The sequence below is a fragment of the Nicotiana tabacum genome, chromosome 2, assembly GCF_000715075.1.
Source record: "Nicotiana tabacum cultivar K326 chromosome 2, ASM71507v2, whole genome shotgun sequence".
NCBI lineage: Eukaryota > Viridiplantae > Streptophyta > Magnoliopsida > Solanales > Solanaceae > Nicotiana > Nicotiana tabacum.
Genome location: NC_134081.1, coordinates 477488 through 504390, shown reverse-complemented (window position 1 = coordinate 504390; position 26903 = coordinate 477488). Strand labels below are relative to the sequence as shown.

The following is a 26903-nucleotide window of genomic DNA, read 5'->3' as shown; positions in this document are numbered from 1 at the left end:
TAATGAAACCCTTATCCAGCAAGTCCTTCAACTGAACCTTCAACTCTCGCAACTCTGCCGGGGCCATCCTGTATGGAGGGATAGAGATCGGTTGAGTGTCAGGCAACACATCAATGCTAAACTCAATCTCCCTTTCAGGAGGAAGGCCTGGGAGTTCATCTGGGAAAACATATGGAAATTCATTGACCACGGGGATGGATTGTAGAGTAGGCGGCTTCGCCTCCACATCCCTAACACGAACAAGATGATAAATGTAACCTTTTGAGATCATCTTCCTTGCCTTAAGATAGGAAATAAACCTACCTTTCGGCATAGCAATGTTCCCCTTCCATTCAATGGTGGGTTCACCCGGAAACTGAAACCTAACCATCTTCGTACGACAGTCAACAGTTGCATAGCATGAGGCCAACCAGTCCATTCCCATTATCACATCGAAATCAACCATTTCTAACTCAAATAAATTTGCCGAGGTTTGACGACTACAAATCATCACAGTGCAACCTTTATATACCCTTCTAGCAATCACAGAATCTCCTAACGGAGTGGATACCGCAAGTGGTTTACTTATCAATTCAGGTTCAATGCCAAACTTATTAGCCACAAAGGGTGTAACATATGATAAGGTAGATCCTGGATCAATTAGCGCATATACATCATAAGAAAACACAGACAATATACCTGTAACAACATCCGGAGACGATTCGAGATCTTGTCGACCTACTAGAGCATAGGTTCGATTTTGAGCACCACTCGAACTCGGCACTGAACCTCTACCTCTACCACGACCTGTCGACTGTTGAAAACCTTGTGCTGGAGGTCGAACTGATGAGGAAGAACCAGACACAGATCCAGTCGGTTGAGCCATACCACCACCTCCTCTGTTAGGACAATCCCGCATCATATGGCCACGCTGTCCGCAAGAATAGCACGCATCGGAACCTCGACGGCACAGTCCAAAGTGGGCCTTGCCGCACTGATCACAACGAGGTGTTGGGGGTCTCGTCTGACTAGTATCTCTATGAAATTGTGAGCCTGATGCCCTCGAACTCTGACCTGAACCAGAATAGGTAAATCGATCATACCGAGGCCTCTGAAACTGTGGAGGAGCACTAGCTACAGGTGGCGCCGAACTCCTCGAAGATTGGGGCCTGATACTGCCTCTGAACTCATCAGAATACCCTGCAAATCTTGCCCTCTTATGCTGGCCCCTATCCTGCTCCCTATCTGCCCTTTGCTGGCGCTTACGATCCTCTAGGGTCTGGGCATAAGCCTGAATACGGGAAATATCCATGCCCTCTACCAAGGAGGCTGTTGTGCACTCATTTATCAGATGTGGTCCCAACCCGTTCACGAACAGATGCACCCTATCACTCATCTCTGACACCATATGGGGAGCATACCTTGCTAAAGAATCAAACTGTATACTATACTCTCGTACACTCATATTACCCTGTCGAAGGTTCAAGAACTTATCAGCTCTTGCTCGTCGTATCTCAACTGGCAAGTAGTGACGAAGAAAGGCCTCAGAAAATTCCTTCCACACGGCTAGAGGAGCGTTCGGACCCCTAGATCTCTCCCAACTATCATACCAGAAAACCGCTAAATCCCGTAACCGATAAGAAGCCAACTCTACTGCCTCCGTATCACTAGCATGCATAACCCGCAATGTACGATGAACCTGATCAATAAATGTTTGTGGGTCCTCCTTGGGATCTGATCCGGTAAACACTGGAGGGTCTAGATTAATAAAATCACGAACTCTCGCACTAACCGGTTTATCAGCAACACCGGTATTCTGCCTCTGAGCCTGAGCAGCTACCAAGCTAGTCAACAACTGCACTGCACTGCGCATATCGTGGTCTGTAGTGCCAGACGGTGGAACTGGATGTACTGGGTGCCTCCTAATATCCTCTGGAGGAGACGGAGAGGTATGAGACGGCATCTCACTCTGAGCCTCACTTTGGCCTGCTCTGGCTGGAGGGACCTGAATGTTACCCTCGCCCACAGCTGTATCAAGCCGTTTACTAATCGCTTGCTTCCTAGTCGAAGGCATCGCTGAAAGAAAACAATGTGAATATTAGATATGAACACTTACAACTCAACTCTACGCACGATCTAGATTTAGGAAGAAGGTAACAACCCTAGATGTCATGTAGCCTCCTGATTATAAATGTGGCGCGCTACACATCCATAATCAAAACTCTACTAGACACGGCTCATAGACAACCCCTAGGATAGACTTGCTCTGATACCAAGTTTGTCACGACCCAACTGGAGGGTCATGACTAGCACCCGGGCCATACTTGCCGAGCACCAACGTACATTTTATCTAACCTTCCTTATTATCTTTAAGGGCCGACAAGACCAATATAAATGAAAGACATGGATCATGAACATCCAACAATGAAAGATAATGTCATGAACATACGTAACATGGGACGACAAGACTGTCAAGAAACTATATATAAGGTACGAGCTACCATGGTGCCATGAAAGACTATACAACAAAAATCAGCCGACAAGGCATTCCAAACCATACATGAGTCGACACCTGTCTATGAGCCTCTAAAAGAACATAAGTGCTACAACATTGCCGGAACAGGGGCCCGACATACCCATAATGTCTATAACAAAAATGCATACCAAGACCACGGCAAGTCCGGAGAAAGGATCTTGCCAATAACGCTGAACCGGATAGCCTACTGTGATGGGGGAGCTGCGTCTACCCGTCTATCAGGACCTGCAGCACGACATGCAGCATCCACAAATAAAAAGGACGTCAGTACGAATAAAGTACTGAGTATGTAAGGCAGAATAGCATAAGTAAGAACAATAATGTAAACAGTGATAGGGAATATACAACCTATGACATCTGGGTACCTCTGAGGGCTACTGACATGAAATACATGATACATACATATATATATACATAAACGTTTAAAACATATGCCTTTGTGGGCATCATCATCATCATATCGTACCCGGCCATAATAGGCTCGGTAAAACGTACCCGGCCATCATAGGGCTCGGTAGAATCGTACCCGGCCACGTGGAGCTCGGTAAAACCCAACTGATCAGTGGTTGCACAATAGGTGCCGTACCCGGCCGACTATAGCGCGGCTCGGTAGAGTAAAATAGATACATATATATGATGCATGCTGGACTCATTGGGATCACATTTTGAACCTTTTGGAGTGACATAAGGTTGGTATCCTTCGTACACGTTATTAGGATTAACTCATCATCAAGAAACTTATAAGAATCAGGAACTACCAACAACATTGATAATATAAGAATAAGAGAAGTAACATCAATACCAATCGTTTCATAAGAAGGGCAGCAATGTAAGTACTGCTAGCTTCTAAGAGTAGAGTATCTTTGGGAGCTCGTTCATTACATTATGTACAATTGGAGTCGTGCAAAAGAATGAAGGGGATAGCCTCACATACCTTGTATATACTGCCCAACCTCAAGCTATGCAAATATCACGACTCCTTAGTCTACAATAAAAGAAATGACACTATCATTATCGTTTAAGCGTCGTAACTATTATGTATCGACCGCAACCTATTTTACGATGAAACGGACAGCACCTCCCCTATTTATATGACTTCACACAAGTCAATACAATCACCAAACAGCCCAAACAACATCATTAATAATCATATTGAGCCTCCAAAACAGTCCACCAACTAACAACGTTACTACCAAGCCTTTCGATATATATTTCACAAGTTCTAGCATCAACGACTTAGCCACAACTTGGATAATCTTAAATATATATAGAGTAAGAGGTTCATTACCTTTAAACAGAAAGAACAACTCCAATTTGACCTTAATTTTCCACGAAATATCCCTTCAATTCTGCCACAAGAACAAGGAAGCGAAACTAGCAATTAATTCGGGTTTTTCGGCACTAGAATTACTTTAGAAGACTTGAAATCACCTAGGGTTGATATTAAAAACTTGAAGGTGTATTTACAGAACATAAAGCACTTAAAACAACCTCCCACACGAGCTGGAACAACACAAAAATCAGCAACAACAAGAAGAACAAGAAACTTACTAGCGCCACGGGATTCCCGATATTTGATTTGTGTTGTTTGCCCTTTGTTTGGATCTTGGATCATGAGAGAACCTTGAGAGACTGTTTTTAGGGTTATAAGGTCTGAATATACTGAAAAATAATGACTTAAAACGGGGTTGAGTTATCTTATATATGTCCAAATGTCTTAAACCGCCTTTGTGGGCCCCATAGAGAGCAGCTTGGCGCACTCTCGCGAAAACGCGAATATCTCTCTATTCCGAGATCGTATCGACGAACGGTTTAATGCGTTGGAAACTAGACTCATAGATCTTCAATTTGATAGGTAGATCACCCCATAATTCCAAGCACATTGGGAGTAAAATGCAGTAACATTTGACCTAAAGTTTAAGTAAAATTATAAACCTAAGTTGCGACAACTTTTATCGACTTTTATTTCATAACTCGCTTGACTTCAAGACTTATGATGCGGATATTATATGATTCAAATACATTAAAACAAGACCTCTTGGGACAGTTAATCACCTCTAGTGTTATCCGAAAATACGGGTTACAACATCCTTGATTAGCTTAACTTCAAATACTTGTTAACCACTCTTATACACCCTTGTATCGTTTAAGACCAATAGGATTAACTTATTATCATCTCAAAGATAATCTCTTCTTGGATTTACGTCGACTACCTTACGGCGTGATCTATGATATGCGAATTTGGGTTGTAACACCTTCACAATTCTTTTTTTAAAAAAAATATTTTTTCCGAAATAGCATTCCGCGTTTTAGCCATCCTTATCACACCGCATGACTTCTGGTAGTTCCCCTACTAGCCACGCGTATCAAGCCACCCTTATCTCACCTCATGCGTTTCAATACCCAAACCTTATACCACCGCATGTGTATCAATATCATAATATATCACAATTTGCACCTCAAGTGCTCAAATAATTTAACGTGCCAACATAATTCAACAACAATATTTTTCAAAATAAAGAGCTCACGGCTCATGTCAAAATAAGCCATCAATAATATTTTTTCACAATAAATAACTCACGGCTCCATCACAATGAGTACAAAAATCTTACACAAATATTCAGGAATAAATAATTCAGCAAAATAATATTTCAAAATCTTTAATACGTTGCTTCAATACCAAATTTAAAATGTCAAATATTTTATATTAATAATATTTAAATTTAAGAATCAATTTCAAATAATGCACAGAATAAAAGGAACCAAGTTTCAACTAAACATGTAAAACAATTAGCAGGAAAAGGTCAAGCAAATTTAAAGTATACAAATCAAATCAATGATGGAAAATATAACAAGATTTAATAAATTAATATGCAACAGTGATCTTCACAATTTAAAAACATAATCCTTCACATTTAGTCCGTGTACACACTCGTCACCTCGTGTACACGACTTTCATCACATTACAATTAATACCAATCCTAGGGAAAATTTTTCCCATACAAGGTTAGACAAGTCACTTACCTCGACTTGCTTCAATTTAACCATTATATCCAGGCTTTTACTCATCGCGATCGTGAATATCCACACGCGATCGCAATCCTCTTCACGCGCTCGAGAGTCACAAGGTCTCAAAGCTACGCGATCGCATCCCGCTTCACGTGATCATGAAGCACAAAACTTAGCAGCCCTCAATTAACCTTACGCGATCGCAAACAATGCCACGCGATCGCGATGCACAGCTTGCCAAACCTACGCGATCGCGGTTGACCTCATGTGATCGCGAAGAATAAAATTAACACTACCTCAACTAAGCCTACGCGATCGCATCCCAATCTTCGCGATTGCGGAGAAGGTTTAAAATACCAAAAATCAGCAGCTACCAGCAGTGCCAAAATGAAGGAAAATACTCTGAATAACATTCAAAACACGCCCGAGCCTCTCAGGACCTCAACCAAATATACCAACAAGTCCTAAAACACCATACGGACTTAGTTGAGCCTTCAAATCACATCCAACAACACTAAAAACACGAATCACTTATAGATTCAAGCCTAATGAACTTTGAAACTTTCAATTTCTACAAACAACACCAGAACCTATCAAATCAAGTCCGATTGACCTCAAATTTTGTACACAAGTCATAAATGATATAACGGAGCTGTTAAAATTTTTAGAACTGGATTCCAACCCCGATATCAAAAAGGCAACTCCCCGGTCAAACTTCTAAACTTAAATTCCTATTTTAGCCATTTCAAGCCTAATTTTACTATGGACTTCCAAATAAAATTCCGATCATGCTCCTAAGTCCAAATTCACAATACGGAGCTGTTGGAATCATCAAAATTCTATTCCGGAGTCGTTTGCACATAATTCAACATCCGGTCACTATTTGAATTTAAACTTTTAATTTTTCTTCAAAATTCCATATCTTGGGCTAGGGACCTCAGAATTTGATTTCGGGCATACGCCCAAGTCCCAAATCACGATACGGACCTATTGAAACTGTCAAAACATTGATCCTTGTCCGTTTGCTAAAAATATTGACCAAGGTCAACTCAGTTGAGTTTTAAAGCTCTAATTCATATTTTAATTCATTTTGCGTATAAAAACTTTCTGAAAAATTTTACGGACCGCTCACCAAGTCGAGTAATGATAAATAGTGCTTTTCGAGGTCTTAGAACACAGAATTAATTATTAAATTTAAAGATGACATTTTGAGTCATCACATTCTCCACCTCTAAAACAAACGTTCGTCCTCGAATGGAGTTAGAAAAAGTACCTGAGCTAGTGAATAAATGTGGATAACAGCAGCGCATATCATGCTCGGTCTCCCAAGTCGTCTCTTCAACCGGATGACACCTCCATTGAACCTTCACGGAAGCAATGTTCTTTCGAACCTGTCTATCCAAAATGGCCACTGGTTCCTCAACATAAGATAGATCCTTGTCCAACTGAACCGAACTGAAGTCTAACACATGAGACGGATCGCCGTGATATTTCTGAAGCATGGAAACATGGAATACCGGATGAACTGTAGAGAGACTAGGTGGTAGTGCAAGTTTGTAAGACACCTCTTCAACTCTCTCAAGAATCTCAAAAGGCCCAATATACCTAGGGCTCAACCTGCCCTTCTTCCCGAACCTCATCACACCCTTTATAAGCGAAACTCGGAGCAATACCCTCTCACCAACCATTCATGCAACATCGCGACCCTTTCGATTTGCATAACTCTTCTGTCTAGATTGGGCTATACGAAGTCAATCTTGAATCAACTTAACCTTCTCCAAGGCATCCTGAACCAAGTCTGTACCCAATAGTCTAGCCTCGCCCAGTTCGAACCAACCCACTGGAGAACGGCACCGCCTACCATACAATGCCTCATACGGAGCCATTTGAATGCTTGAATGGTAACTGTTGTTGTAAGCAAACTCCGCAAGTGGTAAGAACTGATCCCAAGCACCCCCAAAATCTACCACACACGCACGAAGCATATCCTCCAATATCTGAATAGTGCGTTCAGACTGCCTGTCCGTCTGAGGGTGAAATGATGTACTCAACTCTACCCGAGTACCCAACGCACGTTGTACTACCCTCCAAAACTGTGAGGTAAAATATGTACCCCGGTCAGAGATGATAGATACCGGTACACCGTGAAGTTTGACAATCTCGCGAATATATACCTGAGCTAGCTACTCTGAAGAGTAAGTAGTAGTCACAGGAATGAAATGAGCTGATTTGGTCAGCCTATCCATAATTACCCAAACTGCATCAAACTTCCGCTGAGTCCGTGGGAGCCCAACAATGAAATCCATAGTGATCCGCTCCCATTTCCATTTTGGAATCTCTAACTTCTGAAGTAATCCACCCGGTAGCTGATGCTCATATTTCACCTGTTGACAAATTAGACACCGAGATACATACTCCACTATGTCTTTCTTCATCTGCCTCCACCAATAATGTTGTCTCAAGTCCTAATACATCTTTGCAGCACCCGGATGAATGGAGTACCGCAAACTGTGAGCCTCCTGGAGAATCAACTCACGCAAGCCATCTATATTGGGTACACATAGCCTGCCCTGCATCTGTAGTACACCGTCATCTCCAATAGTGACTTCCTTGGCATCACCGTGCTGAACTGTATCCTTAAGGACAAGCAAATGAGGGTCATCATACTGACGCTCCCTGATACGATCATAAAGAGAAGACTGATAAACCACACAAGCCAAAACTCGGCTCAGCTCGGAAACATCCAACCTGACAAACTGGTTAGCTAAGGCCTGAACATCCATGGCTAAAGGCCTCTCTGCTACCGGTAAATATGCTAAGCTACCCAAACTCTCCGCCCTACGACTCAAGGCATCAGCCACTACATTGGCCTTCCCAGGATGATAGAGAATGGTGATATCATAATCCTCAAGCAACTCCAACCATCTCCACTGCCGCAAATTAAGATCCTTCTGTTTAAACAGATGCTATAGACTCTGGTGATCGGTGTAGATCTCACAATGGACACCGTATAAGTAATGCCGCCAAATCTTCAATGCATGAATAATAGCTGCTAACTCAAGGTCATGTACAGGATAATTCTTCTCATGCACCTTTAACTGTCTGGACGCGTAGGCAATCACCCTACCGTCTTGCATCAACACTTTGTCGAGACTAATACGCGATGCGTCATAATATATAGTATAAGATCATGTACCTATAGGTAATACCAATACTGGGGCTGTAGTCAAAGTTGTCTTGAGCTTTTGGAAGCTCTCCTCACATTCCTCGGTCCACCTGAACGGAGCACTCTTCTAGGTCAATTTGGTCATAGATTCAGCAATAGAAGAGAAACCCTTTACAAATCGGTGATAATACCCTGGCAAACCAAGGAAATTTCGGATTTTCGTAACTGAGGACGGTATGGACCAACTCTGCACTGCTTCAATCTTCTTCGGATCTACCTTGATTCCCTCGCCCAAAACTATATGACCCAAAAATCCCACTGAATCAAGCCAGAATTCACACTTTGAAAATTTTGCATATAACTTCTTTTCTCTCAAAATCTGAAGCACAGTCCTCAGGTGTTGTTCATGATCTTCCTGACTCCGGGAATACACCAAAATGTCGTCAATAAACACAATGATGAAAGAATCAAGATAGTGCTAAAATACACTATTCATTAAGTGCATAAATGCAGTCGGGACGTTGGTCAGCCCAAAAGACATCACAAGGAACTCGTAATGACCGTACCGAGTCCTGAAAGCAGTCTTCGAGATATCTGGCTCCCGATTCTTCAACTGATGATAGCCTGAACGCAAGTCGATCTTAGAAAACACTCTGGCACCCTGAAGCTGATCAAATAGGTTATCAATACGTGGCAATGGATACCTGTTCTTCACTGTAACCTTGTTCAACTGGCAATACACATCCGCATAGAACCATCTTTCTTCTTTACAAATAAGACAGGAGCACCCCAAGGCGATACACTGGGCCGAATAAAGCTCTTATCCAGCAATTCCTGTAACTGTTCTTTTAATTCTTTCAACTCTGCTGGGGCCATACAGTATGGTGGAATAGAAATGGGCTGAGTGCCCGGTAACAAATCAATGTCAAAATCAATATCCCTGTCGGGTGGCATACCTAGAAGACCCGCTGGAAATATATCGGGAAAATACCTTACTATAGGAACTGACTCCACGGTAGGAGTATCAATACTAAGATCTCTTACATAGGCCAGATACGCATCACACCCCTTCTCAACCATTCGTTGAGCTTTAAGAAATGAAACAACCCTGCTAGGAACATGATCAAAGGTGCCTCTCCACTCTAGCCGCGGTAGACTTGGCATAGCCAACGTCATCGTCTTGGCATAACAATCAAGAATAGAATGATAGGGCGACAACCAGTCCATGCCCAAAATAATATCGAAATCCACCATACTGAGCAATAATAAATCGACCCTGGTCTCAAAACCACTGATAACAATTAAACACGACCGATACACATGGTCCACAATATTAGATTCACCCACGGGCGTAGATACATAAATAGAAGAACTCAAGGAATCACGTGATATGCCCAAATACGGGGCAAAATAAGATGACACATAAGAATAAGTGGAGCCTGGATCAAATAAGACTGATGCATCTCTATGACAGACCAGAATAATACTTGTGATAACAGAATCGGATACAACAACATCTGTCCTAGCAAGAAGGGCATAATATCTGGCCTGGCCTCCCCCTCTAGGGCGACCTCTACCTGTCTGACCTCCACCTCTGGCTGGCTGTGCAGGTGGAGTGGCAACTGGTGCAGTAATCATGGCTTGAGAAGCCTGAGGACCCTGCGGAATAGGTGGGGCCTGAGAAATCCGTGGAGGTGCACCTCTCTTAAGTCTAGGTCAATCTCTCATGATATGACGAGTGTCACCACTCTCAAAATAAGCCCTCGAAGGACGTGGCTGTTGGGACTAGCTCGGGCCTGATCGACTAGACTATCCGCTGAAAGCACCCCGTACAAGAGGTACAGAAGACACTGGTGGTGCATAATATGGAACCTGAGGTCTGGAAGTAGTCAGAATACCACTGGAAGCTGGAAGTGATGAATGAATAGGACGGCTCACATAACCTCTATCATGACGGGCTGCAACTGGGGCACAAGAATTATTATATGTGCCAGAATCTCGGAGTCTCTTAGCTTCTCTCTCTCTTCCCTCTCCCGAGTCTACATACCTTCCAATCTCCTAGCAATTGACACCACATATTGGTATGTGATGTCCATCTCTAGCTCTCGGGCCATACTGTATCTGATACTAGGGTGAAGACCCTCAATAAATCTGCGAACCCGCTCTCGAACAGTAGCAACTAAGGCTGGTGCATGCCTAGCCAAATCACTGAATCGGACCGCATACTCTGACACGGTCATAGAACCCTGGCGCAACTGCTCAAACTTTGTGCGCCATGCATCCCTAAGACTCTAAGGAACATATTCCCTTAAAAATATATCCGAATGAGTCCAAGTGAGTGAAGATGCCTCAGCGGGACTATCCAACTCATATGCCCGCCACCACTGGTAGGCTGCTACTCTAAACTGGAATGCCGTGAAAGAAACCCCACTGGAATCCACAACACACATAGTACGAAGGATACGATGACATTCCTCCAGAAAACCCTGAGCATCCTCTGAAGCTAAACCGCTGAAAGTAGGAGGGTGGTACTTCTTATACCTCTCGAGCTTGAGCTTCTCCCCCTCTGAAACTGATGTCCTAATCTCAAGCCGAACTGGGACAACTGTTGTACTGGTATAACCTCTGGGGCATGGTCAACTTGGGCCTGTGGCTCTGGAGTACGGGCGGTGGGAGTCTGCGCTCCTCCCCCAGCCTGAGATGTGGCAGGAGCAAGTGGAATTAATCCTGCCTGAGCGAAAGTGTCAAACATGCTCAAAAACTAGGCAAGAGTCTCCTGAAGTGCAGGAGTAGTAACAGGCACCTTAGGTGCCTGCTCTCCAACTGGAGCTACTGGTGGCTCTGGTGCAGCAGTTCGTGCAAGTGCTCTCGCTCGGCTTCTGCCCCGTCCCCGACCTCTTGCCGCTCCAATAGGGGGCGCGGGTGTCTGGTCATCAGATCCAGTTGTGCGTGTCCTCACCATCTATGAGAGAATAGAAAGACAATTGTTTAGAACTTTGAAATCAACAAAGGCGCCCGATAAGGAATCAAAGAAGTGAAAATTTCCTAACAGTTCCATAGCCTCTCGAAGATAAGTACAGACGTCTCTGTACCGATCCGCAAGACTCTACTAAACCTGCTTGTGACTCATAACACCTATGAATGTAGTGCTCTGATACCAACTTGTCACGGCCCCAAATTCCCTCTGTAGGAGGTCGTGATGGCACCTAGTCTCTAAGACTAGGTAAGCCTAGCATTGCGGAATAATCATAAATATCTGAAATAAATAAATTACAATTCAAATAATTACATCTCCCAAAACCCGATAGAAATAAGTCACAAGCTTCTAAACTTTATTCTCATTATCTCTATATATCAAGGTCTAAAGAAAAATAAGGAAGCAATATAAAAATGATAGAAGGGGACTCCGGAGTCTGCAAACGTTGGCAAATATACCTCGAAGTCTCCGTGCGCAGGTAACTCACTGACGTCTAGACTGGTAAGATGTACCTGGATCTGTACAAAAAGATATACAGAAGCGGAGTATGAGTACACCACAACGGTACCCAGTAAGTGCCAAGCCTAACCTCGGTAGAGTAGTGACGAGGTCAGGTCAGGCCCTACTGGAGAATAAATAATGACATGGAAAAATATTTAAACAATTTAATAAGATTAAATGATAATGAAAATGAATCAAGTAGTATGTCATATTTAATTGCACCAAATAAAGGCAAATAAATACCTCGTGGAAACAAAACAGAATTTCTTTTCAACTTTAAGAAAAATCACAATAAAAATCAAAGGCAACTACGGCCATAAATCAATATCAACAAGGGCACTACCGAGGTACCGCCTCGTAGTCCCAAATCATAATTAAATTCACAATATCTCATTTACTTATCTCACCGCGGGAGCCTTCATAATTTATTTTTTAAAGAAAATATTTTTTCCGAAATAGCATCCCGCGTTTTAGCCATCCTTATAACACCGCATGACTTCTAGTAATTCCCCTTACTACGCGTATCAAACAACCCTTATCTCACCGCATGTGTTTCAATACCCAAACCTTATACCACCGCATGCGTATCAATATCACAAAGTATCATAATTTGCACCTCAAGTGCTCAAATAATTTAACGTGCCAACATAATTCAACAATAATATTTTCCAAAATAAAGAGCTCACGACTCATTCCAAAATAAGTCATCAATAATATTTTTCCACAATAAAGAGCTCACGGCTCCATCACAATGACTACAAAACCTTTACACAAATATTCAGGAATAAATAATTCAACAACATAATATTTTAAAATCTTTAATACCTTACTTCAATACCAAATTTAAAATGTCAAATATTTCATATTAATAATATTTAAATTTAAGAAAATCAATTTCAAATAATGCACAGAATAAAAGGAACTAAGTTTCAACTAAACAGGTAAAACAATTAGCAGGAAAAGGTCAAGCAAATTTAAAGTATACAAATCAAATCAAAGATGGAAAATATAACAAGATTTAATAAATTAATATGCAACAGTGATCTTCACAATTTAAAAACATAATCCTTCACATTTAGTCCGTGTACACACTCGTCACCTCGTGTACACGACTTTCATCACATTACAATTAATACCAATCCTAGGGGAAATTTTTCCCATACAAGGTTAGACAAGTCACTTAACTTGACTTGCTCCAATTTAACCATTATGTCCAGGCTTTTACTCATCGCGATCGCGAACATCCACACGCGATCGCGAAGCAAAAATTGCCACTGCCCAAATTAACTCTACGCGATCCCAGTCCTCTTCACGCATTCACGAGTCACAAGGTCTCAAAGCTACGCAATCGCATCCCGCTTCACGCGATCGCGAAGCACAAAACTTAGCAGCCCTCAATTAACCTTACGCGATCGGAAACAATGCCACGCGATCGCGATGCACAGCTTGCCAAACCTACGCGATCGCGGTTGACCTCATGTGATCGCGAAGAATAAAATTAACACTACCTCAACTAATCCTACACGATCGCATCCCAATCTTCGCGATCGCAGAGAAGGTTTAAAATACCAAAAATCAGCAGCTACCAGCAGTGCCAAAATGAAGGAAAATACTCTGAATACCATTCGAAACATGCCCGAGCCCCTCAGGACCTCAACCAAATATACCAACAAGTCCTAAAACACTATACGGACTTAGTCGAGCCTTCAAATCACATCCAACAATACTAAAAGCACGAATCACTCATAAATTCAAGCCTAATGAACTTTGAAACTTTCAATTTCTACAAACAACACCGGAACCTATCAAATCAAGTCCAATAGACCTCAAATTTTGTACACAAGTCATAAATGACATAACAGAGCTGTTAAAATTTTCAGAACTGGATTCCGACCCCGATATCAAAAAGTCAACTCCACAGTCAAACTTCTAAACTTAAATTCTTATTTTAGCCATTTCAAGCCTAATTTCACTACGGAGTTCCAAATAAAATTTCGATCATGTTCCTAAGTCCAAAATCACCATACAGAGCTGTTGGAATCATCAAAATTCTATTCTGGGGTCGTTTGAACATAATTCGACATCCAGTCACTATTTGAATTTAAACTTTAACTTTTTCTTCAAAATTCCATATCTCGGGCTAGGGACCTCGGAATTTGATTCCGGGCATACACCCAAGTCCCAAATCACGATACGGACCTACCGAAACTGTCAAAATACTGATCCGAGTCTGTTTGCTAAACATATTGACCAAGGTCAACTCAGTTGAGTTTTAAAGCTCTAATTTACATTTTAATTCATTTTTTGCATAAAAATTTTACGGACCATGCACGCAAGTCGAGTAATGATAAATAGTGCTTTTTGAGGTCTTAGAACACATAATTAATTATTAAATTTAAAGATGATATTTTGGGTCATCATAGAAAAGTATCGGGTTAGTGATTCTAACTCGGATTTGGTCAATATACACGAATATATCATTGTTATCCTCACTTAACTAGTGTTTTGAGTTGAAAATTTGGAGAAAATGAGAAAGAGTTCTTGGACTAGAATTTTGAGGTTTTGAATGGGATTTTGTTATCGGATTTGAGTAAAATTGGTATGGTTAGACTCGTGAGTGAATGGGCTTTCGGGTTTTGTGACTTTTGTCGGATTTTGAGATGTGGGCCCAGGGGCCGGGTTTGAGCCGATTTTGGATTTTTGACTATAATTTTATATTTTCTTGTGGAATTGATTCTTTTAGCCTATATTGATTGTACTGTACTGCTTGTGGCTAGATTTGGGATATTTGGAGACCAATTCACGAGGCAAGGGCTTAGCGGAGTAAGAAATTACACAGTTTGAGGTAAGTAACACTTCTAAACTTGGTTCTGAGGGTATGAATCCCTGAATTGGTGTTATATAAATTGTTTGGAGGTGACGCACACGATAGTTGATGAGCGTGTGAACGTGCACCATTGAAATTGTGACTCGAATAAATTCTTTGAAATGGTAAAAATTAAAGAATCATGTTATTATTTGAACATTTCCCACGTGTTAGAGAAATTAAACTGAGGCTCTTATTAAAGATCATGTTTAGGCTACGTGCCGATATTTTGGGACCCATGGGGTCGTGTTGCCTTTAAATTAATTGTTTTAAAAATGTACATTTCACACTCAGTCATATTCATCCATTGTGAAGATATTTATGGGATCGAGCTACGCGCCGCAGCAGGCCATATTGGCTTTATATATTATTATTATTATTATTATTATTATTATTATTATTATTATTATTATTATTATTATTATTATTATTATTATTATTATTATTATGGGATCGGGCTGCACGCCGCAGCAGGCCTTATAGGCTTTATTGTTCTGGATCAGGGATGCACGTTGCAGCATGCTTATAGGCATTGTTGTTCTGGATCGGGGCTGCACGCCGCAGCATGCCTTATAGGCTTTATTATTATATGGATCGGGGTTGTCCGCCTGCAGCAGGCCTTATAGGATTTATTATTTTATGGATCGAGGTTGCCCGCCTGCAGCAGGCCTTATAGGCTTATTTATTATATGGATTGGGACTGGCCGCCTGCAGTAGGCCATATCGGCTTTATATGACGCTTGGGCTGAATGAGCCCCTCCGGAGTCTGTACACACCCCCAGTGAGCGTAGATGATTATATATTCAGGATGGACTTCCTAGGGCATGGATTTGCCTTACTTATTTATATTTTGATGTAACTCCCTAGATATGGATCTTGTTTGTATCATTTATATTTGGGGATGAATTACCCCAGGGCTGGATTGGCCTTATACGGTACAATGTGACTTACTATCAGTTGATGTGTGTGTGTGTATATATATACGGGATGGAATATCCCTGGGCTGGATTGGCCATAAACAGTACCGAGTGACTAAATGATTAGTGACCAGTGGTACATGAGGTCTTCCCATCGAGATGTCATATTCCTCATATCATGTAGTATTGATCTATTTTGCTTGTACTGAGTTTAACTGTTGAATTTGAAAGCATGCCTACATTTTTGTACCTTTATTTATGTATTGAACTGTACCTAGGGAGCTCGTCACTACTTTCAGCCTAGAGGTTAGTCTTGTTACTTATTGAGTTGGTTGTACTCATACTACACTCTGCACCTCGTGTGCAGATCTGGGTGCTTCCGGACACGGCGACTGTTTAGATCTCAGAGTGCTATCAGTTGGAGATTATCAAGGTAGCTGCCTAGCATCCGCTGACCTTGACTCTCTTTCCTTTAGTTATTGTACTGTTTTATACTTTCAGATAGTGTTTTTATCAGTCAGACTTTGTATTCATATTAGATGCTCATGTACTTAGTGATACCGGGTTTTGGGAGTGTTTATATTTGTATTTGTGAGATTTCTTTCGCTGAATTTAAATATTATATTTTCGAATTTAGAAGATATGGTGGTTTATTGAGATTGTCGATTTGCCTAGTATTGAGATAGGTGCCATCACGACAGGTGAGATTTTGGGTCGTGAGAGTGTCGCCCCCAAACATGTTGTACTTTGCATATAACATCATTTTATAAAATATTTCTTCAAATCAAGATTAGCCAAGCTTCTTACCTTATTCGAGATAGGCTTCAACCCCCAAATATGCTCTTTTTCCTCTATCCGTGTCACGACCCAAAATCTCACCAGTCGTGATGGCGCCTAACTCAACACTAGGCAAGCCCAAAATCTTAATAAACCACCATATCTTTTAAATTTGAAAACAAAATAATTAAATTCAGCGGAAGAAATCTCACAAATACAAATATAACACTCCCAAAACTCGATGTCACTGAGTATATGAGCATCTAAATGAATACAAAGCCTGACTAATAGACATCACTGTATGAAGTATAGAACAGTACAATAATTAAACAGGAAGGGAATCAAGTCTACGGTCGTCAAGCAACTACCTTGATACTCTCCAACAGAAATAACTCTGAATTCTAGCAGTCGTCGTATCCGTGAGCACCTGGATCTGCACACGAGGTGCAGAGTATAGTATAAGTACAACTAACTCAATAAGTAACAAAACTAACCTCTGGGATGAAAGAAATGATGAGCTCCGCAGGTACAGTCCAGTAAAAAATATTATGGTACAGAAATGTAGGCATGCTTTCAAGTTCAACAGTTAAATTCAGTACAAGTGAAATAGATCAATACTGCATGATATGAGGCATATGACATCTCAATAGAAAGACCTCATGTAAATACTTGTCACAAATTATATGGTCACTAGGTACTGTTTATGGCCAATCCAACCCAGGGGTGTTCCAACCATATATATATATACTGTTTATGGCCAATTCAGCCTAGGGGTGTTCCAACCCGTATATATATGCACATCGACTGACAGTCAGTCACCCAGTACCGTATAAGGCCAATCCAGCCCTGGGATAATTTATCCCTAAATATAAATGATACTGACAAGATCCATGTCCAGATAACTCATTATAATACAAATAAGTAAGGCAAGTCTATGCCCTGGGAAAATCCATCCCAAATATATATATATATAAGCAGTAAGTAAGGCAAGTCCATGCCCTGGGAAAATCCATACCAAATATATATATAAGCAGTAAGTAAGGCAAGTCCATGCCCTGGAAAAATCCATCCCAAATATCGATGATCATCTACGCTCACTAGGGGTGTGTACAGACTCCGGAGGGGCTCCTTTAGCCCAAGTGTAATACAAAGCCAATATGGCCTACTGCAGACGGGCAGTCCCGATCTGTATAATAACAAAGCCTATAAAGCTTGCTGTAGGCGGGCAGCCCCGATCTATAAAATAATAAAGCCTATAAGGTATGCTGCAGGCGGACAGCCTCTATCCAAAACAATAATAATGTATAAAGTCATTATGGCCTGCTGCGTTGCGCAGCTCAATCCCATAAATATCCTCACAATGGACAATTATTACTCAGTGTGAAATGTATATTTTTGAACAATTAATTCAACAACAACACGACCCCATGGGTCCTAAAATATTGGCATGTAGCCTAAACACGATCTTTATTACAAGCCTCAGCTCAATTCCTCTAACACGTGCCACATGTTCAGATAATAACATGATTATTTGATTTTACAACTTCACAGGATTTATTCAAGACACAATTTATGTGGTACACGTTTACATGTTAGTCACCTATCATGTGTGTCACCTTCAACAATTCATATCATACCAAATTCGGGGATTCATACCCTCAAAACCAAGTTTAGAAGTGTTAATTACCTCAAACCGTGTAATTCTTTACTCCGGTATGCCTTTACCTCGTGAATTGGCCTCCAAACGCCTTGAATCTAGCCACAAATAATTCGTTTCAATCAATAAAAATGATAGGAATCAATTCCATAAGAAAATAAAAATTTTCCATCAACACCCGAAAATTTGCCCAAAAATCGTCCGTGGGGCCCATGTCTCGGAACCCGACAAAAGTTATAAAATCCGAAATCCCATTCAACCACGAGTCTAACCATACTAGTTTCACTCAAATCCGACTTCGAATCGACATTCAAATCCCAAAAATTCATTTTATGAAATTTCTACAATTTTTCCCAAATTTCCACCTCAAAGTACTAATTAGATGATGAAATCATTGATATATTCATGTATATTAACCAAATTCGAGTTAGAATCACTTATCCCAATGAATTTCTTGAAACACCCACGAAATATCGCCACAAGACGAGCTCCCTAGGTCCAAAATATGAAATAATACCCCAAACCCCATTTATATAGTGCACCCTCTGAACTCCCACTTCGCGGTCCGCGAAATTCCAAGCGCCAGAACCATTACCTCAGTTCCGAAAATGTCTGTACTCGCTCAAAACTCACCCTAAAACACACCTGAGGCCCCCGGTATCTCAACCAAACATACCAACCAATACTAAAACACCATACGAACTTAGTCGAACCTTCGAATCACTCAAAACAACATCAAAACACCAAATTACCCTCGGATTCAAGTCTAAGAACTTTAAACTTACAAATTCGACAACCGATGCCGAAACCAACCAAACTACGTCCAAATGACCTCAAATTTTTTACACACATCACAAAAGACACTACAAATCTACTCCAACTTCCGGAATTCCATTCCGACCCTGATATCAAATTTTCCATTCCGACCCTGATATCAAATTTTCCATTGCCGACCGAAATCGCCGAATTTCCAACTTTCGCCAATTCAAACCTAATTCTACTACGGACCTCCAAATAATTTTCCGGACATGCTCCTAAGTACAAAATTATCATACGGAGCTATTGGAATTATCAGAATTCAAATCCGAGGTCGTTTACACATAAGTCCCCATCCAGTCGACTTTTCTAACTTAAATTTCCAAATTATGAGACTAAGTGTCTCATTTCACTCGTACCAGCTAACCCGGTAAGTCATAAAATAACTATAAAGTATAAATTGAGTAGCAAATGGGGGAACGGAATTATAATACTCAAAACGACCGGCCGGGTCATTACATTCTTCCCCACTTAAACATATGTTCGTCCTCGAACATGCCAGGAGTTGTTTCCAAGCCACCACATCACTATTCCATCTTACCGCGCACGTACCCGAGGGTGATCCCACATCACCCTATTCCGCACAGTCCTGACAACACAATACAACTGAAAATCCTTACTTTAACCTTAGCCTAAAAACTTGGAGCCCAATTTCTAACACCCAGAATTCTTTCCAAGATCTAAATCTCACATCTACACCGTATGAGTCTGAACAAGCTGTATCTAGCCATAACCATAATCAAGCATGATAGTACCTATTCTAGGTCCGATGACCTTATATTATTAAACACAACTATCCCACAGACACGCCACATCAATATAACTCAGGCCACAACTGTGCAATCTTTGTACCCAAATATGGAAAATGTCTCAAAGAAGAGAACCTTATTGTGAGTTCAACAATCACCACCATAACTGCAATGCTATAAGCTCGTTATATATAGTAGAACCAAGACACACAATTTTAATAACAGTAACCGACTCCTCTAGAGCTCACATTAACATCACTCGCACGGATAACTCACGTGCTATAGTATCAATATCTGGACCCGCACGGACAACTCACGTGCCAATAATATCAGTATATGAATCCGCACGGACAACTCGCGTGCCATTAATATAATCCGCCTGGCATGGTCACAGGCTTCCAGTCCAAGCATATCATAGAGGAGCAATCAAATAAGTACATATATATATGATAAATGAAATAAGATTCACATGCTCCTGGACTGGTATAAATAGCACGCCATAGTGTAAGCATGTGCAAAGTCTGCTATCACACTTCCAATCGGCAATTTTTTTTTAATGCAGAATTAGTAACTGCCCCATTTATTTAGGGAATCATCTTCTTTGTAACCTCAAGTATATCCCAGATAGTTCTCAACAAAGGTACGAATATGGAAAACGTTATAACTTTACGCTTAACAGTCAACTGTAGGCATATAATAGCCTAAGCATTCTTTCGAGTATAAATACTTGTCCCAATGCCTGCACATTGGCTCAAACCTCACATATATGCACATTTATAGCGTGTAGCTATCACAAATAATTAACACAACTAGTGCCTCCACCGAGTTTTAAATAAAATAGTCACCTCAAATAGGCCGCAACCCTAAACAATATACTTCTGAGAACTCCCAATCTCCAAATTCATTGAACACATGAATCACCATAACTGATCCCAACTCTAGCACTAAAATGACTAACACACCTTCCATTCACGATAATCCCATGAGGAATACTTTCATAATTCTTCTGTGCCACATAGCAATAATTTGAATATCAGCAGTCTATCAACCATGTGAGTATCGCAATACTAACTAAACATCAGTGAGTCAAAATACAATGTGCCTTCTGGAATACGCACCTTTCTCATACAATACCAAGTAGTAGTAGTAGTAGTAGTAGTAATAGTAGTAGTAGTAGTAGTAGTAGTAGTAGTAGTAGTAGTAGTAGTCATTTGAAACCGCCCATGTTGTCTAAGAATTCATGACCATTCTGCCCAAACTTCATTACCTTCCTTCAAGACTAAACTGCTACCTTGTACATGTAAATCTAACTTCCGCACAACACATAACATCTATTTTTCCATCATGTGAAAAGCACAAGAATCTCATTATCAAATCTGGGTCACCAGCAAATTACATATCCGGTTAGTTAGAAACCTTTATCTTGCTTCCTTCCAGGAGGAAATCATAATACATAATACGTTTACCACACCAGTAGAAAATATCTAGTTCAAACCATGGTGGAAACTATCAAGAACTCTTTGAAATCTATCTACACATAACCAAGCTATTAGAACTAAATTCCTCTAAGTCGACCAAACCACGTAGGTCACCAAAACCCAAGAATATTGCCACCAAAACATCTGTAGAGTCTCACTACATCATAATTACCCCTATAAATACCACAACTGAAACACCCACTCTGAAAATATCTTATTTGAATCTAAGGCCGTTTCATTCACATTCCTGATACTGAAATATAAAATCCATAATGATATACAAAAATTCCACAAGTCTCGACACCATCCAACTTAAATCTCAGATTTTAGCCATAAACAAATCCGCCAAAAATTCTCAATTGTTACATATTAATATCGAATCCATTAGAAGTTTCTCGAGAGTTGCCCCCTTTGTTCAAATCACATTACACCGCCCAACTGGGCCAAAAGACACGTGCCCCATTAGCACAATACTCAAAGAAGTAACTATGCTTTAATACAACCTATCAAATTCATATTTCGTGCGCACTACATCATTCACAAATAACAACTCACTCATCCCACAATTTTCATATACTCATAAAGCGCAATATAACCCGTATCCAGAAATTTCCTTACTCGAGTCATTCTCGAACTCCACCTCTGCAAGTCATCACTGATTCCCAAGTATACTTCAGTCCAAAACAAAAAATTTGACACCCAACCATGAATTGCATTGTCAATAGCAGGCTCCCCCACTTGGCTCAAAGCCATAGATTAAAATACTTGATAACTCACAATACCCATACTTTATTACTGCCTTAATATCGCAGTTAGTTCAACAAAAATTCTTCTCAAGCTCAAGACACACCAACCATAAAATATCTCAATCATCCTCTAAGTTAGCATTTATTCTCGCGACAATCAAGTCAAATTTTCTCAACCCGATTCAATTCAAATCTCAACACATACGCCCTGTTGGTAGAAAAGAAACTCTCTATTCACATCATAAGGAAAACACCTACATAGATTACTGCGCAGGAGATAACCCACCTACTTAGTCTCAAATTGGCATCTTGTTATAGCCTTTCGTAGCCACAATTACTATGAAATCACTAAATCTTTCTGAGTCCAAACTCATTAACCAGACACGAGAATTTAATTTGCTCCAAAATTTAACAACGTGAAAGATCTTTCAAAACATTCACACTCGAGATTGTACGTCACATCAAACGAAAATAAAGCACCCAATGGCATTCCTTTACATTTCAAGGAAATACTTCCCGTCACATTCAAATCGTCTTAACACATCCCGCAGTTACATCATGCTCATCACAAAGCCAATTCACCGCTCATCGAGCCACAAATTCCACTCGTAAGGACATTGCCGGACATATGAGTCCAAATGTACAGATTACAACTGAAGCTACCGAGCCTAAGCTGCGGTCTAAACATGGCCTCAAGTCCTCCAGACTGGCCCATCACCAAAACACATAATACACATCTTGAACCTCATTCATAGAATCACAAGCCGGTGATGCACAGCTGATACCGAGCGCTCATATGCGCATACGAAATACGTGGAAGGAATTCAAAGAGTTATGTTTCAAGCTGAATCAATTCGGCACGATAGAATACAAGAAAGTAAAATTTTTCTAAGGGTTCGGCAGCCTCTCGAAGATAAGTACAGATGTCTCTGTACCGATCCGCAAGACTCTACTAAACCTGCTCATGACTCGTAAGACCTATGTTACCTAGAGCTCTGATACTAACTTGTCACGACCCAAAATCTCACCAGTCGTGATGGCGCCTATCTCAACGCTAGGCAAGCCCAAAATCTTAATAAACCACCATATCTTTTAAATTTGAAAACAAAATAATTAAATTCAGCGGAAGAAATCTCACAAATACAAATATAACAATCCTAAAACCCGATGTCACTGAGTACATGAGCATATAAATGAATACAAAGCCTGACTGATAAACATCACTGTATGAAGTATAGAACAGTACAATAACTAAACAGGAAGGGAATCAAGTCTACGGTCGTCAAGCAGCTACCTTGATAATCTCCAACAGAAATAACTCTGAATTCTAGCAGTCGTCGTATCCGTGAGCACCTGGATCTGCACACGAGGTACAGAGTGTAGTATGAGTACAACTAACTCAATAAGTAACAAGACTAACCTCTGGGCCGAAAGAAATAATGAGCTTTGCAGGTACAATCCAGTAAAAAACAATAATGGTACAGAAATATAGGCATGCTTTCAAGTTCAACAGTTAAACTCAGTACAAGTGAAATAGATCAATACTGCATGATATGAGGCATATGACATCTCAGTAGAAAGACCTCATATAAATACTGGTCATAAATTATCCGGTCACTCGGTACTGTTTATAACCAATCTAACCCAGCGGTGTTCCAACCCGTATATATATATATATATATATATATATATATATATATATATATATATATATATATATATATATATATATATATGCACATCGACTGACATTCAGTCACCCAGTACCGTATAAGGCCAATCCAGTCCTGGAATAATTTATCCCTAAATATAAATGATACTAACAAGATCCATGTCCAGATAACTCATTACAATACAAATAAGTAAGGCAAGTCCATGCCCTTGGAAAATCCATCCCAAATATATATATAAGCACTAAGTAAGGCAAGTCTATGCCCTGGGAAGTCAATCTCGAATTCGAGTCCATGCCCTGGGAATATCCATCCCAAATATCGATGATCATCTACGCTCACTAGGGGTGTGTACAGACTCCGGAGGGGCTCCTTTAGCCCAAGTGTAATACAAAGCCAATATGGCCTACTGCAGACGGGCAGTCCCGATCTGTATAATAACAAAGCCTATAAAGCTTGCTGTAGGCGGGCAGCCCCGATCTATAAAATAATAAAGCCTATAAGGTATGCTGCAGGCGGACAGCCTCTATCCAAAACAATAATAATGTATAAAGTCATTATGGCCTGCTGCGTTGCGCAGCTCAATCCCATAAATATCCTCACAATGGACAATTATTACTCAGTGTGAAATGTATATTTTTGAACAATTAATTCAACAACAACACGACCCCATGGGTCCTAAAATATCGTCACATAGCCTAAACACGATCTTTATTACAAGCCTCAGCTCAATTCCTCTAACACGTGCCACATTTTAGATAATAGCATGATTCTATGATTTTATAACTTCACAGGATTTATTAAAGACAAAATTTTTGTGGTGCACATTTACATGTTCATCACCTATTGTATGTGTCACCTTCAACAATTCATATCATACCAAATTCGGGGATTCATACCCTCAGAACCAAGTTTAGAAGTGTTACTTACCTCACCGTGTAATTCTTTACTCTGGTATGCCTTTGCCTCGTGAATTGTCCTCCAAACGCCTCGAATATAGCCACAAATAATTTGTTTCAGTCAATAAAAATGATAGGAATCAATTCCAAAAGAAAATAAAAATTTTCCATCAACATCCGAAATTTCACCCAAAAATCGCCCGTGGGGCCCACATCTCGGAACCCGACAAAAATTACAAAATCCGAAATCCCTTCAACCACGAGTCTAACCATACTATTTTCACTCAAATCCGACTTCGAATCGACATTCAAATCCCAAAAATTCATTTTATGAAGTTTCTACAATTTTTCCCATATTTCCACCTCAAAGTACTAATCAAATGATGAAATCATTGATATATTCATGTTAGTTAACAAATATGTATAGTGTAGTCTTGTCCCACATTGAAAAAGGAGTAATATCTCCTTGTAGTGTATAGCTATAAATAGGGACCTCTTGTATTGTATTTATCATCTAATATCAATAATATATTTTCTCTCGTGCTTTCTCACATGGTATCAGAGCATTAGTGAGAAAAGATCGTTGTGCGTCATTCTAGCATTAACCGGAAAGAAAGAACTTAGTCATCGTGCAATTTTTACGGTGACCTAAGGCTTGTCTAAGTGAAAGTCACTTTTTGTCGGTGTTGTGCTAAAACCAATACCACCATAAGGTAGATCACCCTCCGACTACCAACCCCTGAAATTTTATCCGACAGAAAAGCCGTCACGCTCCTCCACGCGCCGGCAACAACTTTTCCGGCGAGGGTTCCGGCCACTTTTCAGCCATTTGTTCGCGAAGCTTCTTCAGGACAGTATGCTCTCCTCAAAATTCCGAGCCTACCCATCTAATTCAAATCAAATTCCGGTCACTTTTATATTTTTCCGGCATGAACAGTGACCTTTTCGGCCATTTTTTGAAAACATTTCTTCAGGACAGCTTGCTCGCAAAGGAATTCCGAGTCTATCCATCTTGGTTACGACAAATTCCGACAACTTTAGAATTTTCCGGCGAGATACAGTATTTCCGGTGTGAACAGTATTTCCGGCACAGAACAACGTTCTATTATCCTGGTGTAAACAGTGTTTTTCAAGCTATTTCTTCAGTTTTCTCACAGGAGTTACTTATTTTCACTATTTCAAGTTAACCCTACTACTACAAATTGTAGCGACATGGGAACCGATGCTTTGAATAGTCGGATGGTTTCTTTAGCAGAGTATATTGAGTTCCTTCAGTATAAAGCATGTAAGCAGACATCTTCTGAGATAGATTCTGTTGTTCAAACAGGTAATAGCTTGACTTGTTTCTCCCAATCTTCATCTTCTGAGTCTTGGGTTACTGATTCAGGTGCATCAGATCATATTTCTGGTAATAAATCTCTTTTCACTACTATTTCCTATTCTCAATCTCTTCCAAAAGTTACAATGGCCAATGGGTCTCAAACCATGACAACTGTAATAGGTCAAGCAAACCCACTTCCTTCCTTACCTTTAGATTCAGTCCTTTATGTTCCCAATAGTCCTTTTAATCTCATAGCTGTTAGTCGCTTAGCCAAATCACTTAAATGCGCTGTTTTATTTTTTGATGACCATGTTTTTATACAGGAACGCAGTACGGGGCAGATCATTGGTACCGGGCGTGAATCAAATGGACTTTATTACCTTATCTTTGCTAAATCACATGGACTCACATCTTGTCTTCCTTCTACAACTTGTCTTGTTACTGATTCACCAGATTTATTACATAAACGGTTGGGACATCCCAGTTTGTCATAACTTCAAAAAATGGTATCTGGTTTATCTCACTTGTCAGCTCTAGAGTGCGAGTCATGTCAGCTCGGTAAGCATACCCGCTCCCATTTCCATCGGCGTCTTGATAATCGAGCAGAGTCACTTTTTACTTTAGTCCATTCAGATGTTTGGGGTCCTAGTCGGGTCAGTTCCACCTTGGGATTCCGCTACTTTGTCAGTTTCATTGATGATTATTCCAGGTGCACTTGGATATTTTTGATAAAAAATCGATCTGAACTGTTTTCTATTTTCCAGACCTTCCACGCTGAAATTCAAAATCAATTTGGGGTTTTTATTCGCACATTTCGTAGTGATAATGCCCGAGAGTAT

General features: G+C 40.5%; 1 protein-coding gene across 1 annotated transcript in view; it reads right to left on the bottom strand.

The window, feature by feature from the left end:
- The window catches only part of LOC142173825 (uncharacterized), a 51289-nt gene that overhangs the window by 19053 nt on the left and 5333 nt on the right, over positions 1-26903 (bottom strand). Inside the window, exon 3 of the mRNA XM_075239628.1 lies at positions 10-717. Within this exon, the coding sequence (XP_075095729.1) occupies positions 10-717 (708 nt within the window). The remainder of the gene's footprint in view (positions 1-9; positions 718-26903) is intronic.